This window comes from Notamacropus eugenii, chromosome 4 (assembly GCF_028372415.1).
Source record: "Notamacropus eugenii isolate mMacEug1 chromosome 4, mMacEug1.pri_v2, whole genome shotgun sequence".
Lineage (NCBI taxonomy): Eukaryota > Metazoa > Chordata > Mammalia > Diprotodontia > Macropodidae > Notamacropus > Notamacropus eugenii.
Window position 1 is genome coordinate 45,662,924 of NC_092875.1, and position 24,007 is coordinate 45,686,930.

General features: G+C 40.0%; 1 protein-coding gene across 4 annotated transcripts in view; it reads right to left on the minus strand.

The window, feature by feature from the left end:
- The window catches only part of RIMBP2 (RIMS binding protein 2), a 475,720-nt gene that overhangs the window by 13,982 nt on the left and 437,731 nt on the right, over positions 1–24,007 (minus strand). For 3 of the 4 annotated variants that reach the window (XM_072600737.1, XM_072600735.1, XM_072600738.1), the window contains 6 exons: positions 22,611–22,760; positions 20,831–20,989; positions 13,563–13,680; positions 5,820–5,972; positions 2,908–3,092; positions 1,517–1,685 (listed from right to left, as the gene is read on the minus strand). In XM_072600737.1, coding sequence (XP_072456838.1) covers positions 1,517–1,685; positions 2,908–3,092; positions 5,820–5,972; positions 13,563–13,680; positions 20,831–20,989; positions 22,611–22,760 — 934 coding nt within the window. Of the gene's footprint in view, positions 1–1,516; positions 1,686–2,907; positions 3,093–5,819; positions 5,973–13,562; positions 13,681–15,928; positions 16,670–20,830; positions 20,990–22,610; positions 22,761–24,007 lie in introns of all 4 variants that reach the window. The other variant, XM_072600739.1, reaches the window with a different exon arrangement.

Sequence of the window (24,007 nt, forward strand, 5' to 3'; positions counted from 1 at the left end):
GCATTAATTGAAAAGTCAATCTAGACAGTTCAAAACATTTCCCCTAATTGATCGCATGAATCAAGTTACTGTTTCTTAGCACAGACCTCTTTTAGACTTTTGGGATCTGCAATATAAAGAGAGAATGCTCTCTTTGAAACGATCATAGCTGATTTCTGGGAAGGGATACATACAAATAAAAAAGAGGAGAAGATATGAAGCTGTTCAAAGACTTTCACTCTCTTGGATTTAATGTCAAGGTGGGGGGAGTGAAAAGATACTCATATTTAAACCTTGGACCCTGGGGGTGAGTTTGAACTTGAAACAATGTAGCTATTTATAAACAATTCCAAAAAGGATGGGATGTCTCTTGGAATGGACTTGGAATGGAATTTGGTTGTACATATTTTTTAATTTGAGAATTTGAAGTGGAATTTTTGAATTCTGAATTAAAATGCTTAACCCCATTTTTAAAGAATTAAAATATTAGATCTAAATAACATGAAACTGGACTTTATCTCCATTTCTGTAGCTGTTTAGAAGAAGTGTATGGGGGTGGGGAGATTTTCCCTATTACTTAAAAAAAATGAATAAGGGATGTAAAAGAATTCTGTTGAAGACTTGCTGAAAATGGTTTCAGCCAACGCTTAACCACTGGTTTAAGATCATTGGTTTGAGGTGAGAGGTTAAGAAAAATGAGTGAATGTCAAATACCTAACCAATTAAAACATTAGTCACATGTACCCACCACCACCACCACCACTACCACCACAAGAAAGCTTTTAAACCTTTTGGATAAGCAGTATTAACTTGAAGGATGCAATAACCCTTTGTCATCATCCTTTCCTATTTGTTGTAGATAGGATATTGTTGAAAGAATTAAAAAAGCATAATAAACAAATTGTTATTTTATGCTTTCTAGTTGGGGAACTCTTAGGTACAAATAAAGCGATACTTAAGCATTGAGTTCTATTAAGAAGAGGGGTCTTATGTGTTCAGGACCCTTTTGGTCTTTGAGATATCCAATAAGACCACCAAATCTCTCAAGAACTTTGGATTTGACTGTATAACATGGGAGACACTGGCATAGGACTGCTCAGTGTGATGTGCCCACATTAGAAAGGGTGCTGTGCTCTTTGAGAAAAGTAGAATTGAGACAGCACAAAGTAAATGTAGGATGCACAAATCTAGAGTATCCACCCCAAATATTCACATGGACTATCTGTGCCCAACTTGTGGTAGAGCATTCTGAGCTCATATTGGTCTGATCATCCACAGTTGGACACACTGAAATTTCACTTTACCATTCATCCTCTGATGACAAAGGACAACAACCAACCAAGACCATTAAAATTTTGCCTTGACAAGTTGATTTTGCCCAAGGCACACTGATATTCTCATTTTCCAGAGAGTATGCAACAATTAAAAGACACAGAACATATCCCCTAATGAGCTGACCGTTACAAAATTAGAGAAACAAAAGCTTTAACAGCCAAGGCAACAGCCCCCAAACCTCAGACCATGGGTTGAGCCTTACCTATTTTTTCCACAGGGGTATTCAGAGGGAGAAAGCCTTGTTTAAGGAGCTGGTCCATCATTTCTTCATCATCAGCTTGTATTTCTGAGACCATGTTACATGGTATAAGGCCAAGTCGGGCACAGGTTTCCCCACGGTAGAAACCATCAGCATCTTTGTCTCCATAAACCTAAATGGTGTGTAAAAGTCATGTGATTATATGTGGTCACCTTCCCTGAGGGAAGGAACTGGTTTTTTTTGTCTTTGTATCCCTAGAATATCACATGATGTCTTATTCCTAGGTATAGGGAATAGACACTGATGAGATCACTAATATTATAAGTTGTTAAAATATATAAATAGGGGGATGGATCTCTTCTATAGGTACTCTCTCCCCTATTAGACTCTCTCTCCCTCCTTGAAAAGAAGAATGGTCTTTTCTACTTTTATTCTCAATGTCTAAAACAGTGCTTTCCATAGTAAGCACTTCATAAAGTATTCATTTCATTCATAGAAGTGAATACTGGACCTCTTATTTCTTTTGTATTGGGAAATCCCATATGACAAAATTTCCTCTGTCAATGCAAGCTATAATCACCTTCTCTTCAATTTATGACCTTAGATGCCTAGATTATTGAGAGGTTAATGATTTGCCCAGTGTAATACAGTCAGGATTTGTCAGAGGCGTTGGAATCCAGTTCCTCCTGACTCAGAGGTTTCCTCTCTGTCCACTTCCCCATAGCTGCCTCTTGCCTTGCACATAGCAAGCACTTAATAAATGCAAAATGACTTGGATTGCAAGCTGTTCGTGGGAGGAGTTCTTAATTATGAATTTTAAAAAGTATATTTTAATGATTGAATATTTTGTCTTCTTTGTAATCCTGCATATTTTAATTTATACATTTAAAAATATCGTTCCATGAAAGGATCCAGAGACTTTGTGAGGTTACCAAAGTGGTCTACAATACAAAAAAAAGGCCAAGAACCCTGAGGCTGGCAGGTCTTGCCAAGCTGGATAAACTATGAGTATATCCTGGCAATAAATTATACCTGCTCCCTGAGGAGAAGTATGAAGAGGTTCATCAACCAGCAGGTTATCACTGAGTGATTAATCCTTTGGCCATGAAAATTCTCAAAATGAATTTTGAAAAATACAAATAATGGCAGTCTTTAAATTATGCAAACTCATATTGCCTTGCTAATGGCATTGTGAATCATTCATTTAATCTAACTACCAAATGTATTTAAAATTGGGAGTGAATTAATCATTGGGTTCAGTTAATATTACAGTTATCAAGGTTCTTTTGGAAATCACTAGGCTGACTACTTTTCCCATGGAGGAAAAAGGAAGACTTTGGGAGGCATGGAGGGGTGAGACAGAGAAGGAGATCGAGTATTCCATCCCGTTGCACCTTAATGATCTGTCCTTCCTTAAATGGTAGCTCTTCTTCTGCCCCATCAGGATTGGGAGACATTGTATGTGGATCGTAGTCAAAGAGAGCGACAAATATTCGGACTGAAAGGTCCTCGGCACCGGGGTCTGTTTCAGACTCCTCATACAGTTCTGGAGACAGTCGATCCCGGCTGCAGTATCCATCTAGAAGCATAACATGAGGAAACATAAAACTTGGTGGTTCTTATCAATTCTGTCCCTTGGTTGAATTGAGAAATTCATCTCTGCTTTGGCAGGAAATATGATTTCAAATCAAATTCCATCTAGAAACCTTGTTGGATACTCATTTTTGTTTTTTCTTACATATAAAAATTAATTTAATTAAAAATGAATGCATATCCAAAACCACTTTGAGGAAGAAGACATTCATTGGGCTAGGCAGAAAAATTGTAAAATGGCTATCATTCCTCCGTCTGGTGTTAGCAAACATGACATAGGAGGAAGGGGCAGTTGTACATCTCTTTGAGTGGATTCTTTTGGATCAGAAACCGTGGACAGGAGAAATCTATTTCCCAAGCTGATGGCCTTGTGTAATATAAGAGTCAAAACCACAGCATAGTCAGTGTCTCATTTCGGTAACCAATATTTTCCCTAATGCCGTATTTGTTTTAGTGTTTTTATGGGAATATACGAGTGAGAGTCAAACAGGGCAGGCAGGCTTTGGATGGATTGTAATTTATATAATCAGAGGGACAGTGTCCACATTGATAAAACCATAAACTCACTGAAGTGTGGGATAATGAATAGCCAAGGTATATATGTAATTAGATAGAAATGGGGACTTGACCTATGATTTCAATGATATAGGGAACCCCCTTCCTCCAGTTCATACAAGGAAGTACCTTCTCTGTGACTTGCTGCCTTTAGAGAGTTTTTTAGACTCTAGAGCACTGAGTCATACAAGTAAATGGCTTGCTCAGTCACACAGCCAGTGTGTGTAAGAGGCAAAAGTCAAACCCTGGCTCCGAGGCCAGCCCTATATTCACTATGCCACATGTGAATAAACAAGGGTTAATTCATTATTAGTGAACCAGTACCTAATTTTATTTGCCCTGGAAATAAATGGCAATCTGTCATAACTATTAACCATCACCACCAATGTTTCAACTTTTCGAAAAAATACAAGTTGAATTTTTTTTAGTAGTTAGGTGTTGATTTTTTGGTTGGAAAACTGAAATAATATACCCATATGTATGCATATAGATACATATATATATATGGAATGACATTATATGTATAACTATATAGCTATACATGCACCATAGTGGGTTGATGGGAGATGACTGATGTATATACTAAGTATTCTTTTTGTCCTAAGGTTCAGCAGGAGGGAGGAAGGCAAATGGGAAGATCTAGAAGTGAGGAGGTTGGAAGGACAGTCGAGTTTAGTACCAATACACACATGCACATATACACACAGAAGGGAGAGGAGAAGAAGACAAAGGCATGTAAGAGAAGTGAGAAAATGAGGATAGCACTTAACAGAGCTTTTATTTTTTTTCCCTAAAGGCAACGATCTTCTTTCAAGGGTTGAATGTTCATCTTCTTCCAAGGCATACATCAGTGTCTACTTCCTCCACAAAGCCTTTCCTGGTCCTTCTCTACTCTCACCAGTACTTCTTTAGATTACTGTGTATTTCTGTCTGCCTCTGTGGTTGTCTTCAGGGGCCATATAGATGCTCAATATTAGTGAATCATACTTGAAGGACAACCATCAGATTCATTCAGTAAAAAAAAAATGTGATTTACTCAATAAATTTGTGTACTCTGAAAGCAGTACATTGTATATGTATGTATTATATAAATTATAAAAATATATAATTGTAAATTATAAAAAATTATTCACCCCCAAAATTATAAGAATTCAAATTTTTTCAGGTAAATAATTTTAAAATAATTTATAATTATATATTTTTATAATTTATATGTAATATATTCAATATAATTTCCATGTTCTGTAATTACATATATAATATATAATGATAAATGAATATATAATTTATAATATAATATAACTTTTATATAACTTTTAATAATTTATATTTTTCAGGCAAACAATGATTTGCTTCATAATTGCTCCCTGCTAAGAAACAGGACTTCTAAACATTATTTTGTGGTCCTGGCCTGTTATTTAATTGAGGCTGGGGATCTCCTGGAAAAAGACTCAAATCTGATAACTCAATTTGTTTGTTTTTCCCGGATGTCACACTGCTATGTTCGTGGGCCTTGTGAGGGCTAGGAAAATGCTTTGTTTTTGGTTTGTTTTTAACTTTTAACTCTATTTCTCCAGCACCAAGCTTAGTGACTGGCACATAAAGAGTCAGTTAATAAATAATTGCTGATTGATTAAATTTGTTGAGTTAATGAGTGGATATGTAAGGTATGATTCTCCAGGGTGGGGAAGTTCAGGGCTGGGTAAAAGATGCTTCTGTATATCTTAGTTGGGATGTCAAAGTTTTGCTAAGGAAATCCACATTATGTACATGATAAACATTTATTTAGCACCGACTACATGCCAGGCATTGTCCTATGCTCAGGAGGTATTCTGCTGTGTGCTTATGAGCGTCAAACAGCTATGGAGAGAGAATGGATGATTTCATAGAGGTTCATGAAATGAAGTGTTCCTAGCTTTAAAAAAAAATGCATTATGAAAAAGTTTTCTGGAGTGCAAAGTTGAGAAGTTTGAGGCTTCCCCCCGCCATTTTCTTTTGGGGATTAGGCTGGACTGAATCCCAGAAACTTACCTGCGGTGATACCCCCTTGGCCTCCTGTTAGGCCCTGACATACAAAGTTGTCACAGACACGGAGTTTGATTAATACGCAGTTGGAAGATGCGTCTTTGTGATAAAGGAGGAAGAAATTCTGGCATACCGTGTCTAAGGCCAGGGGTCATGGCACGATGCAGAGGCCGCATTCTGTGTCCACCCATGCTGCGACAATAAGCTTCTTCGTTTACAGAGGGGATATTTCCCTCACTACCTGACCGAGACCGACCGCCTTCACTGTTACTGTCCATTGTAATTTCTATGGAGAAAAAGGGAATGGTCTATTAAACAAAGCCTCCTTTGGCACGGGAGGACCATGGAGATGAAGGGCTCCTTTTTAAAAGGCCAACCTTCACTGATTTCATCTGATTCAGGAATGGGGACAAGTTATAAAAACTGAAGTAGAGTCACCCTGCAGGAGACTAAGCGTGTGTGGAGGGGGAGAAAGAAAGTGGATTTTTGCAGCAGATTCTTACCCTGAATATGCTACTGTTTTGGAAGATTGGACTAATATGACAAGTCCTTTGCACTGATGAATAAAAAGCTAAATTAATTTTAAAGAATTGAGGATTCTGAGAAAAAAACTCCAAGCATAATTAATTAGGTACTTCCTGAAGATTATCTTTTATTGTCTTGCTTAGAAACCCTTTGATACTGGCAGGATCTCCTGGTGTTGATTTTTTTTTCATGGCTACAGAATTTTTGTCATTTTAAATTGAAATGGAAAGAATATTAGTTTTGGAATCAGAGAACTTGAGTTTGACTACAGGCTATGCTACCTACTCCCCCTGCAAGAGAGTAAGTCACTTCCCCTTGTTCGGTTTCATTTTCCTCATCTGTAAAATGAAAGCGTTGGACTAATTGATCGCTTCCGTCTCTAATGTGATCTCTCAAGAGTTCATAGAGAGTCCTCTCCACCAGCCCACATCAGCCTATCTATAACCTAAAGCCCTTAGAGAGTTGGTTGGAGATCAGAGAGGCAAAAGGATTCGTCCAAGATCAACCAGCTAACATCAGAGGTGGGATTTGAACCCAGGTCTCCCTGATAGCAAGTCCAGCACTCACTCTTATCCACCATGCCACACTACTTGATACACTCTAGCTGGGAAATCAGAAAAGGAGCTTCCTTAATAGCCAGGAGTTCCACATAGCATTAAAAGATATTCTTCGTTGTGTGATCACTGGGCATTAAATTTAGCCTTTAGGAAGGGAGATCAGGCTTCTGTTAAAACCAAAACTCATATTTTTGTTTTGTTTCACTTTCACCATATTTATCATAAGGAAAATGTGGATCAACAATTATGGGTGGTCTATTTAACTGGTAGGGCAGCAACGGGTGCTACAGAAAGAACGTAGAATGCAGGACCTAAAGTCAGAAAGAGTTACCTTCCTGAATTCAAATCCAGTCTCAGACACTTACTACCTGGGTGACTCTGGGCAAGTCCCTTAACTCTGTTTGCCTCAGTTTCCTCATCTGTAAAATGAGCTGGAGGAGGAGATAGCACACCCACTCCAGTACCTTTGTAATTCTAACCCTAACCCAAATGAGGTCATGAAGAGTTGGACATGACTGAAATGACTGAACAACAATATTTAACTGGTAGAATCTAATCATTTTCTTGGGTCCTCTGTCCAGTTTTTCCTTCCAAGGGATAAAATGGGCACATTTCCTCCTTATGTTCTCTTTGAAAATGTCAAAAAAAAAGAAAATGTACCCAAATGATCACAATATTGCCCTCATTTTAATGAGGAGAAAAGCTTAATGATTTCCCCATAGCCACAGGTAATGGGCATCAGAGTTGGGATTTGAAAACGAGTCTTTTGTTTCTAGACTCAGTTCTCTCTCCAACACTAGCTCCCGATCATGTTGAAGTAATGTGTTCTATTGAATCATTCCTTCCTTCCTCATTTCTTTGTCTGCTATCAAACTCATTGGAACTCAGGGATCTGACACCTGTGGGATTTCCCTATCCTCCCAGTTCCTAAGTTGTATTCTTGTGATGTGTTTTGGGATTTGTTTCTAGACCTACATTCAGAGGTAGTTCACAAAACAGACTACTGGAAAGCTTTCAGTATCAGATACTCTATTTTTCTCGAATTTGTGAAGAGTCTACTAAATAAAGAGATGTGCCCATACTTGACCTATTCTATTTAAGTACTCATAGTTGCTTACATTTACAAAGCATGTACAAAAACTCGACATACATGACCACATTTGATAGTTCGGACTCCACTGGTTCTGACTCCACTGGTTAACTTGGAGTTAAAAGGGAACTTTGAAGTCATGTACTCCAACTCCTTTATTTTACAGATAAGGAAACTGAGACAGGGAGGGAAGGGTAAAGGTTAGGTGACATTCCTGAAGTCACACAGGTAAGTAAATGGTAAAACCAGGATTTGAACCCAGGCCTTCTGACCTAGAAGTCAACAATCTTCCTGCTACATCTTTCTTTCCTGTCTTTTTCCTAGTGGTCAAAGGGAAACTTCTTGACTTTTCCAAGTCCTCTCAGGCAGCTACTGGGCAGGACCCACCTGACAGTTGGGACAGATATCCAGATGCATTCACATTCAATCAGTGGAAGTGCATAGGACTTTTGGCTTTGGAGTCAAAAGAACTAGGTTCTTTAATGGTTCTTCCCCGACTCACTTACTCTGGGATCTTGGGCAAAACTCAGTCCATCAATGCATGGATCTCAATTTCCTTCTCTCTAGAATGAAGCACCCTAAGGTTCCTCCTTGTTCCGAAGTTCGTTGACTTTATGGCTCTAAATTCTGGAAGTTTTAGTTCAGCAGACTTTACATTCTTAGTCTTAGGTCACTAGAATTTATTCCCACTGTATCTATAAATACAAACTACGTGAATCTGTTGAGTAGTTCAGTTAGCAATAACTCATGGGAACAAGGCATGATTTTAGCCTTCTCCTAATATCTTGACTAAAGGGAAATTCAGAAAACAAATTCAGTGGAGGTTCTCAAGAAGAAATTAAAGGAGTCCCACATGGTTACCAAGTCCTGTTGATTTTACCTTCAGAACATCTTTTGTATATGCTCCCTTTTCTCTTCGGACTCTGCTACCTCCTTGGTAGAAGACCTTATCATCTCTAGCCCAGACTACTCCCATAGCCTGGGAATTGGTCTCCCTATTTCAAATCTCTTCCCATTCTAGACACACTCCAATTGACTGTCAAATTGGTCTTCCCAAAGCATAGGAAGTCAGTAAGACTAGTTATCTATTAACCCAAGGCCAACCCCAGCCCCATTCACTACACTTTGGAGGCTCTTGTCACTTGTTTTATATATAATATAATGTAATATAATATAACATAAATGTATATATATACATATATATATACACATACATATATATATATATATATATATATCAGATACAAAATCTTATGCTTGGCTTTAAAGCTTTCACAACTTGCCCCCTTCATACCTTTCCTGTCTTATACCTTCCTCCTCTTCATACATTCTGTGATTCAATGACACTGGTCTCCTGCCTTTTACTTTAGCAGTACGTTCCATCTTCCAATCGCAGATTTGTCTCCCAGGTCTGGAATACTCTTCATCCTCATCTTTGGCTACTCTGACTTCCTTCAGGTCCAAGTCAAAATCTCATTTTCTACAAGAAGCCTTTCATGATTATGCCTAATATGAATGCCTTCTTTCTAAGATTATCCTCAATTTATCATCTGTAAATCTTGTTTGTGGGCAGTCAGGTGGCTCAGTGGATAGAATATTGGTCCTGGAGTCAGGAAGACTCATCTTCCTAAGTTCAAATCTGGCCTCAGATACTTACTAGCTGTGTGATCCTGGGCAAGTCACTTAACCCTGCTTGCCCCAGTTTCATCATCTGTAAAAATGAGAAGGAACTGACAACCCACTCCAGAATCTTTGCCAAGAATATCTCAGATGAGGCCCCAAAGAGTTGGACACAACTAAAAAATGACTGAACAACAACAAATTTCTTTTTGTACATAGTTGTTTCCATGTTGTTTCTCCCATTAGCCTTTGAGCCTCTTGAGAACAGGGACTGTGTTTTGCCTTTCTTTGTATCTCCAGTACTAAGAGCAATGCTTGACACACAGTTGTTGCCTTAAATGTACTTGACATGGTAGGGTCAACTCTCATTTGATTCTGAGATGTCTTCACGTTACCATCTTAAATCTCTCCTTTTCCAAGCCAGTCTCCTAGAAAAAGCTTTCCAGTTTCCTTGCCTTCATTTCCTCTTAGTTACTTCTTAATATTTTGCAGTTTAGATTCTTACTTCACTGAAACCTGTCTCTCTAAAGTTATCAATATTCTCTTAATTGCCCGTTCTGATGCCTTTTACTGTCCTCATCTTTGTTGATGTCTTAGTAGCATTTGACACTATAGACTAATCTCTTCTCCTGGATACTCTTTCCCTTCTGGTTTTTCATCACACTGCTCCCTCTTGGATCTCCTCCTACCTGTCTGACATTCCTCCTGTGTCTTCATTACTTCATCTACTGAACTCTAGGGATATCTTATGTCTCCATTCAGGCTTTCTTCTCTTCCATTTCCACATTGTCTCTTAGTCTGTTTCTTGGTTTAATTAATTAATTATAGTTTCTTTGCAGATGATGCTGAGATCTATTTATTTAGCCCCAGTTTTACTCTGAGTTACAAACCTCATTACCAACTGCTTGTTAGATACTTTCTACTGCATGTCCTGTAAGCATCTCTAACCCAACATGTTCAAATTGAACTCATTATCTTTTCTTCCAAACCTACCCTTTTCCCAAACTTCCCTATTACTAGTGAGGGTACCACCTTTCTCCAAGTGGCCAAGGTTTGTAGCCCAGGAGTCATCGCCTAATCCACACTCATCCTTACCCCAACACATCAAATCAATTGCCAGCTCTTATTGAATTTACCTCTGCAGTATTGCTCACATCTCTCCCCTTTTCTACTCACATGGCCACCATCTTAATTAAAGCCTTCATCACCTCTCACCTGGGTGTGTGATTGCCACAGCCTCCTAACTGCTCTGTCTACTTCATCTTTGCCTTCAATTCATCTTCCACACTACTGCCAAAACAATCCTTTTAAAGCACAGGTCTGACCACGTCACTTTCTTGGTCAATCAACTCCAGCAATTCCCTATTTTCTTTAGAATCTAAAACAAATTCCTCTGTTGGGCATTTAACACCCTTCAAAAGTTCACTTCATCTTACCTTCCCAGCCTTGTTATTACTCCTCTTTATGTATTTGATTGTCTAGACTAACTGGCCTGCACGCTGGACCCCAATGCCCATCTCTGAGCCTTTGCATTCTTTTTTTCACAGAAGGCACTCTCATTCATTTTCACCAAGTAGAATCTTCAGTTTCCTTCCAAGCTCATCTGAAGTGTTGACTTTTGCATGAAGGTTTTCCAGATCCCCCTGGATGTTAGTGGTTTTTTGCCAAAATTAATTCATATTTATTTTGTATATGTCTTGAATGAATAGGATGTTCTGAAAGTCTTAGAAGAGTATTAAACTTTAATAGCTTAAGACTTTTGAGATACCTCATACTTAGGTATGTATCATTTTCTCTCCCAATAGAATATAAACTCCCTGAGGGCAAAGACTGTTATTTTTGTCTATGGGCAGCACACAGTGCCTAGAGAACATATCTGGCACTTAATAAATACTTACCGATCAGTTGATTAAATGAATAGATTAACTCACCTGCCAGATTGCCTAGTTGTCTTCCTTTCTTTCCCTTTATCTCTCCTTCCCTTTCTTCCTCTTCCCTTCGAGATTAACATCCTCCTTTCTTTCCTTCATTTTTCTTTCTCTTTTTCTCACTTTCTCCCTTTCCTTCATCCTTCTCTCTCCTTCTTTTACTCCATTTTTCTTTTTTCCTATTCTTCCTTCTTTCTGGCTTTCTCCCTCCTTTATTTTCTTTCACATCTTGCCTGGTTTCCTTATTTTTTTCTTTCATTTCCTCCCCTTCTCTCCTTTCTTTTTCCTCGTCCACTCTCTCTTGTTTAGTTTCCTGCCTTCTTCATTAATAAAAGGAAGGCAAATCTTTGGGTAATGATGATAAATCTAATCTCTCTCAAAAACAAATCAAAATTTGTAGCTAGCATAGAGAAACTTCTATACAGAATGAATGCAGATTTGACAAGTGAGGCTTGTTGAGATTATGAATATTTTATAAACCATTATGGAACAAGTTAGGAACCTCACCAAATTCTTTCTATTTGTTCAAGTTGATTTTCAATGCTTTTGATTGCTAAAGATGTTTTCAAGGACAGGGAGTGCTTGGGACTTCTCACATCACTTGAAACCTTGCCATGCTTTTTTAAAAAAATCCTCCCAATATTCCATCAGAATTATACTGACTCAAAAACTAGAATGAGGTAGTCAAGCCTGGTTATACTGAGCTCTCTTAGAGTAACTGGGGGAGTTCTATTATAACTGCAGAGGTGACAGGAAACCTGGAAAGAGAACTCATTGCCCCTTTAGCATTTAGGAGCAGAATCTTGTTAGTGGCCCAACATCAGATGCCTAAATGTTGTCTTTTCTCTGAACTATCTGATAGAGAAACAGCATTTGTTTCTGGTTCTTTTCTTTATTTTTAACTTTATAGTTTATTTGCAATCTTGTTATGCTTTCAATTTTCTTTGAATGTGACAGAGGTTGTGCAAGTGTGTATGTAAGTGTATATGTGCATGCACAAGTGTGTGTTTGTGCATGCTTAAAAAAAACACAACTTCACTCAATAATTGGGTTCCATTATCTTGTGCATGATACTTTTTGGAATTTCTTTCTTTTGTTTTTCCTTTCTTTTCTTTCACTTTTTTCTAGAACAAACCTTTGTATGATCCTGATTCATTCAAACAACAGAAAAGTGAAACTGCCCCAATGTGTCCCCTGACATTTGTCCACAGGCTCGTTTTAATCCAATGGATCCAGTGCAACAGATGGAAGGACAACATTGGCTCAACTTGCTGAATTCCAAAAAGTATTTAAGAGAATGGAAACTGAAAGTTGGATGATGATCAACGAATGGAAGGATGGCTAGGTGGGTGAAAGGAGGGGAGCATCAATTTCAGATTCCTGTATCCATGCCTTGGACTGTCATTCTCTTCAGCTTAGTTTTAAATTGTATCAATCAACATTTCAATATGCAGTCTTCTCCCAGTCATTGCTTTTAGTTCTCAACAGTACCATTTGTCTGGATTCACCTGATCAACTGTCCCTTCCCCCCATTGTCATATTAACTCTCAGTGATCCAAGGACTGATGAACCATTTTGTGGATTTCATTATCTCTTGTTTTTCTTTCCTCTTCCGTCAATTTCTTATCAGTGCCCATTCTAGGATGAACCTCTCTAGGAGAGGCAGAGAAGTTCAGACTGCTTACACATGGGTGCTGAATGGTAGCTCTCTTAAAAAATACAACTGGATATTGAATTAAAGGCTAGCACAAGAAGGCCTTTCCTGATTCCTCTGGGCATTAATGCCCTCTTCCCTCACATGCAATTATGTATATACTTTACATATCTGTTTTCATATTGCATTCCCTCAGAATGTTATCTTCTTGGGGACAAAGATTTCATTTTTGTCTTCGTATCTCCAGTGCCCAGCACTAGTCTGGCACATAGTTAGAAATTAAATTGTACGTCTTAGATTGAAGCAGATTGCTCTTCCTATCTTATACTAACATGGATTATTGAGAGCCGTCTCTATTTTAGCTTTAATACTATACTTTCACATAAATAAATATATGTACACACAACTATATAAACACAAATACACATATGCTATACATAAAGGACTAAGAATTCACTCTGTACTTGCAAAGATCAGAAATGTACCAAACAGGTCAACTGACCAATGGAAGGGACCATCATTGGCCGGGGCCTCTGAGGTCCAGCACTGCCATGTGATAACCTTCGACCCGGGTGATCCACCCTATCCGTCCGTCCGGCAGATGCTGGATTTCCTAAAAGCTGAAGACAAAACAACACAACAGAGTCACAAATTTCACCATCACTAGGCTCATGGACATTTGCAAAGATCATTTCGGTTGGGGAGCAGAAGCTCTAAAGGCAACTAAACTTAGCTTTTAACTGAAAGGTTAGCTGAAGCGCCTGAAAGAGAAGCAGACCAGCGTCAATCTCCAATTAAGTCAAGTTTGGCCATGTTGTACAAAATGATTCACTTGGGTGCCATATTTTGGGTCTGCTGTTGCTATCCATAAAGAACTTGAACAAAAATTGCTAAGGCTTATATTCTGGTAGAATAAAATACAATTGATCATTAAAGACAATGGAGGTCTTCCCTCTACAATTTGAATTCTAAGGTGCCATATGAGTTGTTAATGTGTAGCCAAGGGATGTATTTCATTGGGTCTCTTTCTACCCAGGCAGTGTGGGGTAATGGAAAGAGCCCTGAACTAGAAGGCAGGAGACCCAGATTTCAGTCCCATCTCTGTCATTAACTAAGTATATCACCTTGTAGCAAGTCCCTCCTTTTCTCTGGTTCTCATTTTCCTCTTTTTTCAGAATGAGTAAGTAGGCACTAGGACTTCTACAGTCTCTTCTATTTGTAGATATGATCCAATGATCCATTCATCTCTAGGGTTCTTCCCACATCTACCATTCTATTGCCTGAAAAATTCAAAATTTTCCAAATGTACTGTTTGGAGCATAGCTATCTATGTAACGGTAATAAACCTGTGGACTGGAATTTCCTTTGCATGTTCAGATTGTCTAAGCCTAGATCTTTCTATGCATTGCTCTAAAACAAACCTCAGTGACTTATGGTGAACTAAGGGGAACTCCTGGGTCAGTTCACTGCTCATTTAGATGAAAAGCTTCAATTATTCCAAGGAAAAAACAAAAGATTTGTAATGTTTCATGATACTGATTTGAATACAAGAGCTTATGATGAACAAAGGGAGAGCATTATAATACTAAACTTCCCAAGCTGTGGGCAAGGAGTCCTGGGTGTAGAGAGGTTAAACCCTTGAGACTTCCTGGACTGATGGTGAAATCCTTGCTTGGTGATGGTCTCGTATTTAGTGTCACTTGCAGCAACATAATGGATTGCACCAACTCAGGCTTGGGGGTGGCGTGGGATGGAGTGGATGAATGAGGTTGGGGGAGGGTTTAGGCTAAGCAGTTCAAAGCTTCACCTGCATTTCCATTCCAGCGTATAGTATACAGGAGGGGGTGATCTGAAAAGGGGGTGCAAATTAGAGATGTATGGGAACCAATTCAGTGTAGTAGACAGAATACTGGACTTGTTCTTTGGAAGAGTTGGGTTCAAATACCATCTCTGACACCTGTTGTATGACCCTAGCCATGTTGTTTAATCTCTCTTTCCTTAATATGAAATGGATTAGGTTCAATGACCTCCAAGATTCCTTCCAGGTCCATGTCTTTGATCCTATGAAAACATTTAATCTCTCTGAGCCTCAATTTCCTCATCTGTACTATGGAGGTAATAATATCTGGACTAATAATATCTACACTGCATAGAATTATTATGAGACTCAAATGAGATAATGTCTGTAAGGGTTAAAAAGTGCTTTTCAAGTTTTAAGGAATTATACAAATGCCAGTTATTATTATTATCAAACACCAACTCTTTTAGTGCTAGTAACTCAGGTCCAGGGAACAGGTTAGAGAGCTATCTTAGATAATGAGTTCAAAGGATGGCAAAGGATAGAAAATTCTTCCTCGAATTTGGGTGGTGGGAAGGGTAAGGCAAACTAGAAGCAATACACAGTCTCATTTATGAACTCTTCCCTTCAATTTTGTTTTAAAGTCAAAGAATAAAAGCCAAATACTTCAATCCACAATGATCTTGTCATCAGCAGCAGTCATAACAATGGTGATGGGTGTATAGAGGAAGGGGAAAAAGCACCAAGAAAGCCAAACTTTCTGATAATTCTAGTTCAGCTAACCCTTAATTAAAATTTAGATTCAGTTGTCCTTTAATAAAAGCAGCCATTATTGTAATTCGTTCTGTGGGAAAATCATCATTATAAGCAAAGTAAGGAGGTCTTGAGCATGGTAAGAAGCCTGCAAAATGATGAGGCTGAGAAAATAAAAAAAAAAAATGCATGAAGAATGGAAGGAGAGCCAGTGGAGAAAGTTCCCAAAGATGGGCATCAGAAAATTAAAAGAAGAAAGAAAGAAAACCGATTGGATTGGCAAGCAGATGGTAGAAGGGAGGATTTACTTCACACACCAAAGAACCTTCTCCATCTCTGGGAGCTGATTTTGTAAGCAGGCCAGGAGCCCTGCTGTCACTCATCTGGACCTTCCAGGCACAACAAGGGTCTTCTGGCTTCATGGGATCACTGTAGTGACTCTTCCTGGGGCTAGTTCTCTCGGGGCCAGGTGTGGTCCCATTGTTCCTGATGACCTCACTGGGGGCAAACTGCTCTCCAAAGTCTTCCTCAATGCTGGTCTGCCGGGTCAGTGTTTTCCTACGGGCTAGAAGGGGCCTTGGACTTCTCCGGCATGAACAGTGGCTGCGCCCTGGGCAGCAGGGGGGGCCAGCGTGAGGGGATGGATGACCATGAACATTTCTGAAGCTAAACCGAGACTCTTCTTCCTCACTCCCGCAGTCAAGCCCACTGTCTGGGCTCCGGGTGAGGGCCCGGCTAAATCTGTAACCCTTATCTTCAGGGGCAGAGTCCTCTGAGTGGTGAGCAAACCCAGAGAGCCTGTGCTTAGTTGGGAACCAGGTGGCCTGTTGGGCTTTGTCTTCAATGCAACATCTGGGGAACCTAGGCCCTCTGGGCCCTGGGGCTTTCACCTTATAGGACAACCCTAAACCTTGTTTGTGTAGCAGCTCAGAATAGTCTCCATCCTCTTCGGCTACTTCTGGGATACTAAAAAGTTTTTTACTGTGGTGGGTCTGTTGGGGAAATTCAGGTTGTTCCCAAAAAGTTGCATCGGTGGTAGTCCTATTTTCACAGCACTCCTTGAGTAGTATGGGATGTTAAACCAAACAAAGAACATAACAGAAGAACAGGTGCAGAAGAAAAGTTGAACGAGAAAACAGAAAATGAGGCCAAAAAGGGAAGGAAAGAAAAATAAAGACAGAATTAGTTTTAGACATGATGACAAACGGAAGGCATGCGGCTTACTCAGTGGAAGGGGAATGGCAGGCTCTGGATGATTCTCTGAAAATAAAGACATGTTGAGAGTGTTGGAGAGAAGGCAGGAGGTCACAGTACAAACAGAGGGCAGGCATACTGATGCTTGAAGAGGAAGGAGCCAAAGCAGCCCATTAAAAGAGAGGAAAAAAAGAGAAAGAGAGAAAATCAAAAGTGGTACCTTAGGGAGAGGGGCTAGATGAGGGACAGGTTCTAGGTTCTATGGGGATCAAGTTAAGGATAGTCCCAAGCTCAGTGCCTAAGACAGATTCTTCTGTGTTTTCCATGCTGACAGAGTGGTATCAAGGGGTTACGGTCTATTCTGCTTTTCCCTGGACTGTGTGCGTTTGGAATTCACCATGGATGGGGGCTCACATCTCAGTCAACCTAAGTTCCTGGCCATGTGTCCTGTTGGTTGGGACAAACTTTATGTAGTACCCTTTCTTATTGGCAAAAGGCACCTGCCACAGGGGAAGTACTCCCAGGATGGTACCCCACACTGTAACTGGGGACCCCCACCAGCTGATGACAAGATTACACCAGCAGTTCTTTCACCTCTGAGTTGAAAACTTCACCCAACCAAGAAGCCTGAGACCTTAAATCTGACTTGAAGCCCTCAACCACATCTTGCTCCTAGACACCAGCCACCCCTGAGGAACAGAATACATACCGGGTAGAGAGGATTGCCATTCAGAAAGGAGCAGCTGGAGGGAACATTCCATATAGCTGTTTCTCAGATAGTACATGAGAATGAATTTGTCTATTAAACATGCAAAGTACCTCCATATACTGGAGAGCACATCAGTATTATGGGGATGGGTACCTTTGTGTGTGGGACCTGAGGATGAGCTGGAGAGAGAGGGGGAAGTAAAGATTTCATTGGCTTTCTCTTATGGGGGTGCCACAATGTTTCCCCCCCGGAGGAAGGGTTGGTAATTAATTTCTTTCCTTGGGAGTCCTTAGAGACTGATGCATTTTACCACTATTGAGAGACCCTGTTGGGTGGGAAGGCAGCATTGCTCAGTTTGATTGGACCCTACAAGATGTACATGGAATAGTAGGACAGGAAGGTTATAAAGCAAAATATGGGGAAAAAATCATCAGGCCCCATTTGCACAAAAGCAGAAAAAAAACGGGGGGCACTGTTGTATTGCAAAAGGTTCTGATTAAAAGAGCTTCAGTGCCCAGCAGGGACGAAGTGCAGATTGCTTGGACCAGTCCATAAGGTAGGTGCACTACAATGTCTGGGAAGATGGAAGAATCATCATGCTTCAGATCTGAGAGGGATTTTAGAACTCATCCAGACCAGCCCATGTCTGAACAGTTATTCAGTCTGGTATATCATCATCCCCTCAGTAGAATTTAACTCCTTGAGAGCAGGGGCTGTTGGGTCTTTGTGCCCCCAGTGCCCAGCCCAGTGTCTGTCCTATAGTCAATGCTTGGTAAATGCTATTGGATTGAATTGTTGAACTGCACAATTGAGGATTTAACACTGGTAAGGCACCTCAGAGGTCATCTACCCAACTCCCTCCTCTTACAGATGAAGATGGTAAGACCAGTAGGAAGTTAAGCAACTTGTCCAAGGACATACTGGTTATTAGTAGTAGAGTTGGGATTTGAATACCTTTCCCTTAAAGACCTCCAGTAAAGGGGAACCCAAAAGGTCTCAGTGAGATTTGAACTTTGGTCACTGGGTTCATTACTTTAGAACCATTCTTTTTTTTTTTAAAAGAATCATTTTTAAAGTAAAATAATTTCATAATTTCTTCCGACCCTCCCTCCCCAACTATAGAATCCTCATTTCCCACTGCTTTGTATTTTAACTTTCATGGGATTTAGTCATGGAGGACCATGTCAGCACTGGCCAAATAAATGAGGTATAGAGATATTGGATTTTTGATCCTGTAGACTTTTTACCATGGAAGTTACAGAGGAAATTCCTGGTGAAATATAAGCTCCTTGAGGGCAGGACTATTCCATTTTAGACAGTGCTTGATGCTCTGTAAGTAGGTACTCAACAAATGCTCATTCACTGAGTTTGAATGCAGCTGACTTTGCTGACCTTTAAGGTCCTTTCTAGTTCTGAGAGTCTGGGGCAATAGGAATCGCCAGTAGGGGATAAACCCACTTAGCATAGAATTTGACATTGTTACTCTTGAAGGTCAGGAGGCATGAGAGTCTATGGAATTAGCAGTGGTGGGGCTGTCAAAGTGCACAGTTCATGGGAAAGGAAGGTTTTCAGGATCTAGTCATGGCACTTTGGAAGAACCTGAATCAGATCTATCTCTATGCAAGGCACCACTGACATGGTAGTCATATTGAGATGATGGGTTTGGTGTCTTCCATTCAAATTGCATGAACCAGTGCTCCACTATGGCTCACGGATTTTCATTGGAGAAACAGAGGAATTCAGAGAGCTTTGTTGAGGGCAAGGGGGAGGATTCCACAAACTAGAAAAAAAATTCTCTGCATTCTCTCCCAGAACTGATATGCTCTTAAACTGTTGGAATAGGGAACAGGGCAGCTCCAAGGAAGGAGGAAAGAGAGTAGGTATATCTATTCTGATATGGGTAAGAGAAAAAGGGGAGGGAAAAAGGGCTATATCCCATTTGTGAGATTATTTTTCTTTTTTATGGACCTATGATTTCACAAGTGTGTAGGAGTTTTCCTTAGGACAGGGAGGAAACTTCCTCTGTCAATGCTGATCAGTACTTGCTCTACAACAGATGGTCTTAGATGGGATACTCAGAGGTTAGGCAACTCACTGAGAGTTACAAAGCCAGATCCTTTTCTCTAGCACCTAGGCCAGCACTTGATCCATTATACCTTTATCCCTCCCTAACCTTACCCCACAATATATGGTTCCCTGGCTCAAAAGGTTCCCCACTGATGCCTCATTACCTTTGGGACAACTTTCCTCCTCCTTAGCATGAGACTTTCATGACTCATTTGATCTATTCTCTCCTACTATGGATAGAAAACCAGTCTTGGACTCAGGAAGACCTGGGTTCAAGTCTCACCTCTGAAACACACTTGACTGTGTGATCATGGGCTTTATTTTTCCAACTTCACCTTTTACCCTCAGTGCTCTAGATTCTCTTTAAGATTCTAAGTTGCAGAAAGGGTGTCTATCTGCATTGTTAGAAGAAGTTTCTTCATCTGAGAGCTCGCCATACTGCTGAAATCACAGATCCAGTTTCCATCCCTATCCATAGTACATTCTGAATTCATTGAAGTGCATCCAGGAAGTATACAACAAATATTTTGTAAGGACCAAGGAGGAAAGCTTATTACTCATGGGAGCATGTGTGTGTGTTCATGTGTGAAATCAAGGAAGGTTTCATGGAGGAGGTGGCATGTGCATTCAGCTTTTAGGATGGGTGGGAATCAAGCAGACAGAGAGAGTAGAAGGGCATGCCAGTCACAGAAGAGGGCACACAAAGTTGGGAAAATATGGTGTGTACTCAGACAGAGAATAGACTGCAGAGTATATGGGGGTCAGGAATATAAGATAAGGCTGGGAGGGCATAGTAATACCAGGTTATGGAAAGTCTTGAATTCCAAGGAAAGAAGTTTGAACCATCCTTGATAGGCAATAGGGAGCCACTGAAAATTTTTGACCAGAAGAATTGTATAACTAAATCTCTCCACCTTATTTCTTCAACTTCAAAGAAAACTCACAAAGGGCAGAATTAATGTGTTAAACTTCACTCCTAATTTAGTTGGGCACATAGAAGGTGAATGAGAAATACCTGCATTGGCTTTCTCCTGCCCCTCCCATGACCCAAAGGGGAATTATCAGTGAAGTGAGGCAGAGACATACATGCCATTTCTGATGCCAGGTCAATAGAAAGAAAGAAATTGCCTTGAGATTGAGCATTTTACACGTGCAGTTTGTGGGACCATCTGGAACCAGGGTGCCTGAGTAGAGATGGCCCAAAAAAAGAGAGACTCAGACTCAGCTAGAACTGTTCCTGGCCACTGACCTTAAGAGTGTTGTGTGGGGTTCCACTGGATCTCCTCCTGCCCCCATCCTCCAGCTGCATTTCTGAATAAAGCTCCTCCTCGTCCTCTTCCATGATGTCAGACAGATCAGAGCCCCGGCTGCTCTCCGTGTGGTAATCCTCTCCATGACCATAGTGGGACTGCAGAACCAGAGTTGAGAGAATGGGATACTTGCTGAAAATGGGACCTTGGCTGTCCTCATAGCACATCTTTTTTCATGCAGGATGCTGGGGTTTCTCTAAAAATCTAAATTTTTTAGGATTTAGAGCTGAATAGTCATTTAGAGATCACCAAAGGAGAGAGCACAGACTCTCTTAAATAGTGAGTTAAAGGCACCTAAGTAGCACAATGAATGAAGGGTTAGACTTAGAATCAGGAAGACATGAGTTCAAATCCATACTAGCTCTATGTCCTTGGGCAAGTCATTTCATTTTTTTCACAGCCTCAGTTTCCCCTATCTGTAAAATAGGAATAATAAGAACCTGCCTTACAAATTCTTCTTCTCCTTCTCCTTCTCTTCCTTCTCTCCTTCCTTCTCCTTCTTTTTCTTCTCCTCTTCCTTATCATCCTCTTTATCTTCCTCTTCTCCCTTCTTTTCAATTTTAACATAGGTTTTCTTATTGACAAGTCCAGTTGTCATTTTCCCTCTAGGCTTTTGGAGGTGATCTTGGATTTCATTGTCCCATTTGTCCCACTGAGGAAACTCCCTCTGCCAATACAGATAAGCATCTACTTCTGGACTTACAATCTTTGCTCCTCAGGGCATTGGGAAGGTAAATGTGTTGATCAGGGTTACACAGTCAATACATATCAGAGGCAGGACTTGAACCTAGGTCTTCTGCTGCTAACCATGCAGCCTGATGTTAGGTTGGGGATTCTTAAAATGAAGTCTGTGAATATTTTTTCCCTAATATTTTGATAACGGTATTGCAGTATAATTGGTTTCCTTTGTAATACTTACTGTTACTGTTCTCAGTCGTGTCTGACTCTTTGTGATCCCATTTGGGGGTTTCTTGCAAGAGTACTGGAGAGATTTTCCATTTCCTTCTCCAGATCATTTTACAGATGAGGAAACTGAGGCAGACAGGGTCAAGTGACTTGCCCAGGGTCACACCACTAGTAAGTGTCTAAGACCAGTTTTGAACTCAGGAAGAGGAGTCTTTCTGACTCTCCAGATCCAGCTGCCCTTTTGTAATACCATATAACACATTTCATTAGCAATCCAATAAAATATGAGCTCCTTGAGATCAGGGACTGTCTTTTGACTTTCTTTGTAACCCCCGGATTTAGCACAGTGCCTAGTTTGTAGTGGGTATTAAATAAATATTTGTTGACTAGTTATCTAGGTATTTTATTTTATATATCTAAAAACATTATTCTGAGAAAGGATCCACAGGCTTTATTAAAGAGGCCATGATTTTAAAAAGGTTAAGAACTCCTGCTTTAGGTTAATGAGTGGACCATTCCAGATAAAATATGAGAGAAGGATCTATCTACAGGAGAGAGATCAAGGCCCATATTTTTTACCTTTGCAGGTCAGTTCAATATATATTATTAAGTTCAATATATATGATTAATAATTATATTATTAATATATTCATATATATTATGAGAGCTTTTGATGGGGAAAATTGAATTCTTTGTCTAAAATGACACCTTGGAAATAGTAAAATTCAACTCCCCAGGTGGTGGCCAGATCACTGCCGCCATATGGGAACCATTAAGAACTGGCCACTGCTAGCTATATGGGCTGCCAATTACCTTGCCAAGCTCAGAACCCTTCAGAAAATCATCCACCGAAGCTCCTCTCCTTTTGATGTCTGGTGAGTCATAGCCATCTTCTTCCTCCTCATCAGAGTTTGCATAATGTCCAGCCCTGCTCCTGTCCTCAAACAGGCTCCTTTTCTCCAACTTGGAGGGAAAAAAAAGGAAATACAAGTGAGGTAGAGTTAGTTATCTCTAGTAGAAACTGAAAAAAAAAAAGATGAGTTGGTGTTAGGGATGAGAATAACAGACCTTTATATGTCATTTTACCATCTGCAAATTATGTGAGCTACATGATCTCACTAGAGCCTCACACTGGTGAGGGATATTCTATTATTATATCCCCCATTTTACTGACAATGAAACAGGTATAGAAGGGTTAAATGACTTGCCCATGACCACAGAGCTAGCAAATATTTTGGCAAGATTTGAACTGAGTTCTTCCTGCCTTTATCTTTGAGAATGGACAAGTGGTTAAGGTGCTAGACTTGGAGTCAGGAAAACCTGAGTTCACAGCCAGCTTCAGATATTCCCTAACTGGGTAACCCTGGGCAAGCCACTAAGTCTGTTTGCCTCTGTTTTCTGAATTATAAAACAAAGAACTTTGACTACATGACCTTGGAAATCCCTTGTAGCTGTAAGTCTATGATCTTATGGAATTCTGTGGGCATCTTTGTTCATTTAGAAAGGAAAGGTTGGCATAGATGACCTCTGATGTCCTTTCTAGCTCCAAGTCTGATCTTAAGGGCCTCTCTGGGCCTATTCGCTCATCTAGAAATAGAAACGTTAGCATAGATGACCTCTGAGCTTTCTTCTAGCTTTAGATTGATGAGGTCATGACTAATAATGACTTGACCATTTTACACATAAGGAAAATGACTTGCCCAGGGTCATACAACTAGCATATGTGTAAGGCAGGATTCAAACTCAATTTTCCTTTTTCTAACTATGAAATTCCACTTTTCATATTTAAGACTTGTGTGATCTTGAGAAAAATCATTATCTTCTTCTCTTCACACAGTGCCTAGCACAGAGTAGGTGCTTAATAAGTATTTATTGATTGATTGATTGGCCTTAATGTAGGTTACAATCACATTAGCTTTCTTGTTGGCCATATCACATTGGTGTCTTATATGGAATTTGGAGTCCTTTAAAACTCCCAGGCTTTTTCCAGTGAAGATGCTGCCTAGTCCTATTGTACCCAGTTCTTAGCCTTTAAAAATATACTAGTAGGGAAAAACAACAGCTAGCAAGTGAATTTCAGAGTGGGTCAAGCCATCCCTGGCAAAGTCATTGCAGAGAGTCTCAGGACAGTTGGAGTCTTGGGTTCACTTGTGGTGTCATTTTTAAGGACATTGTCTTGAATATCTTCAGTGGGGTGGGTGGGTGAATGA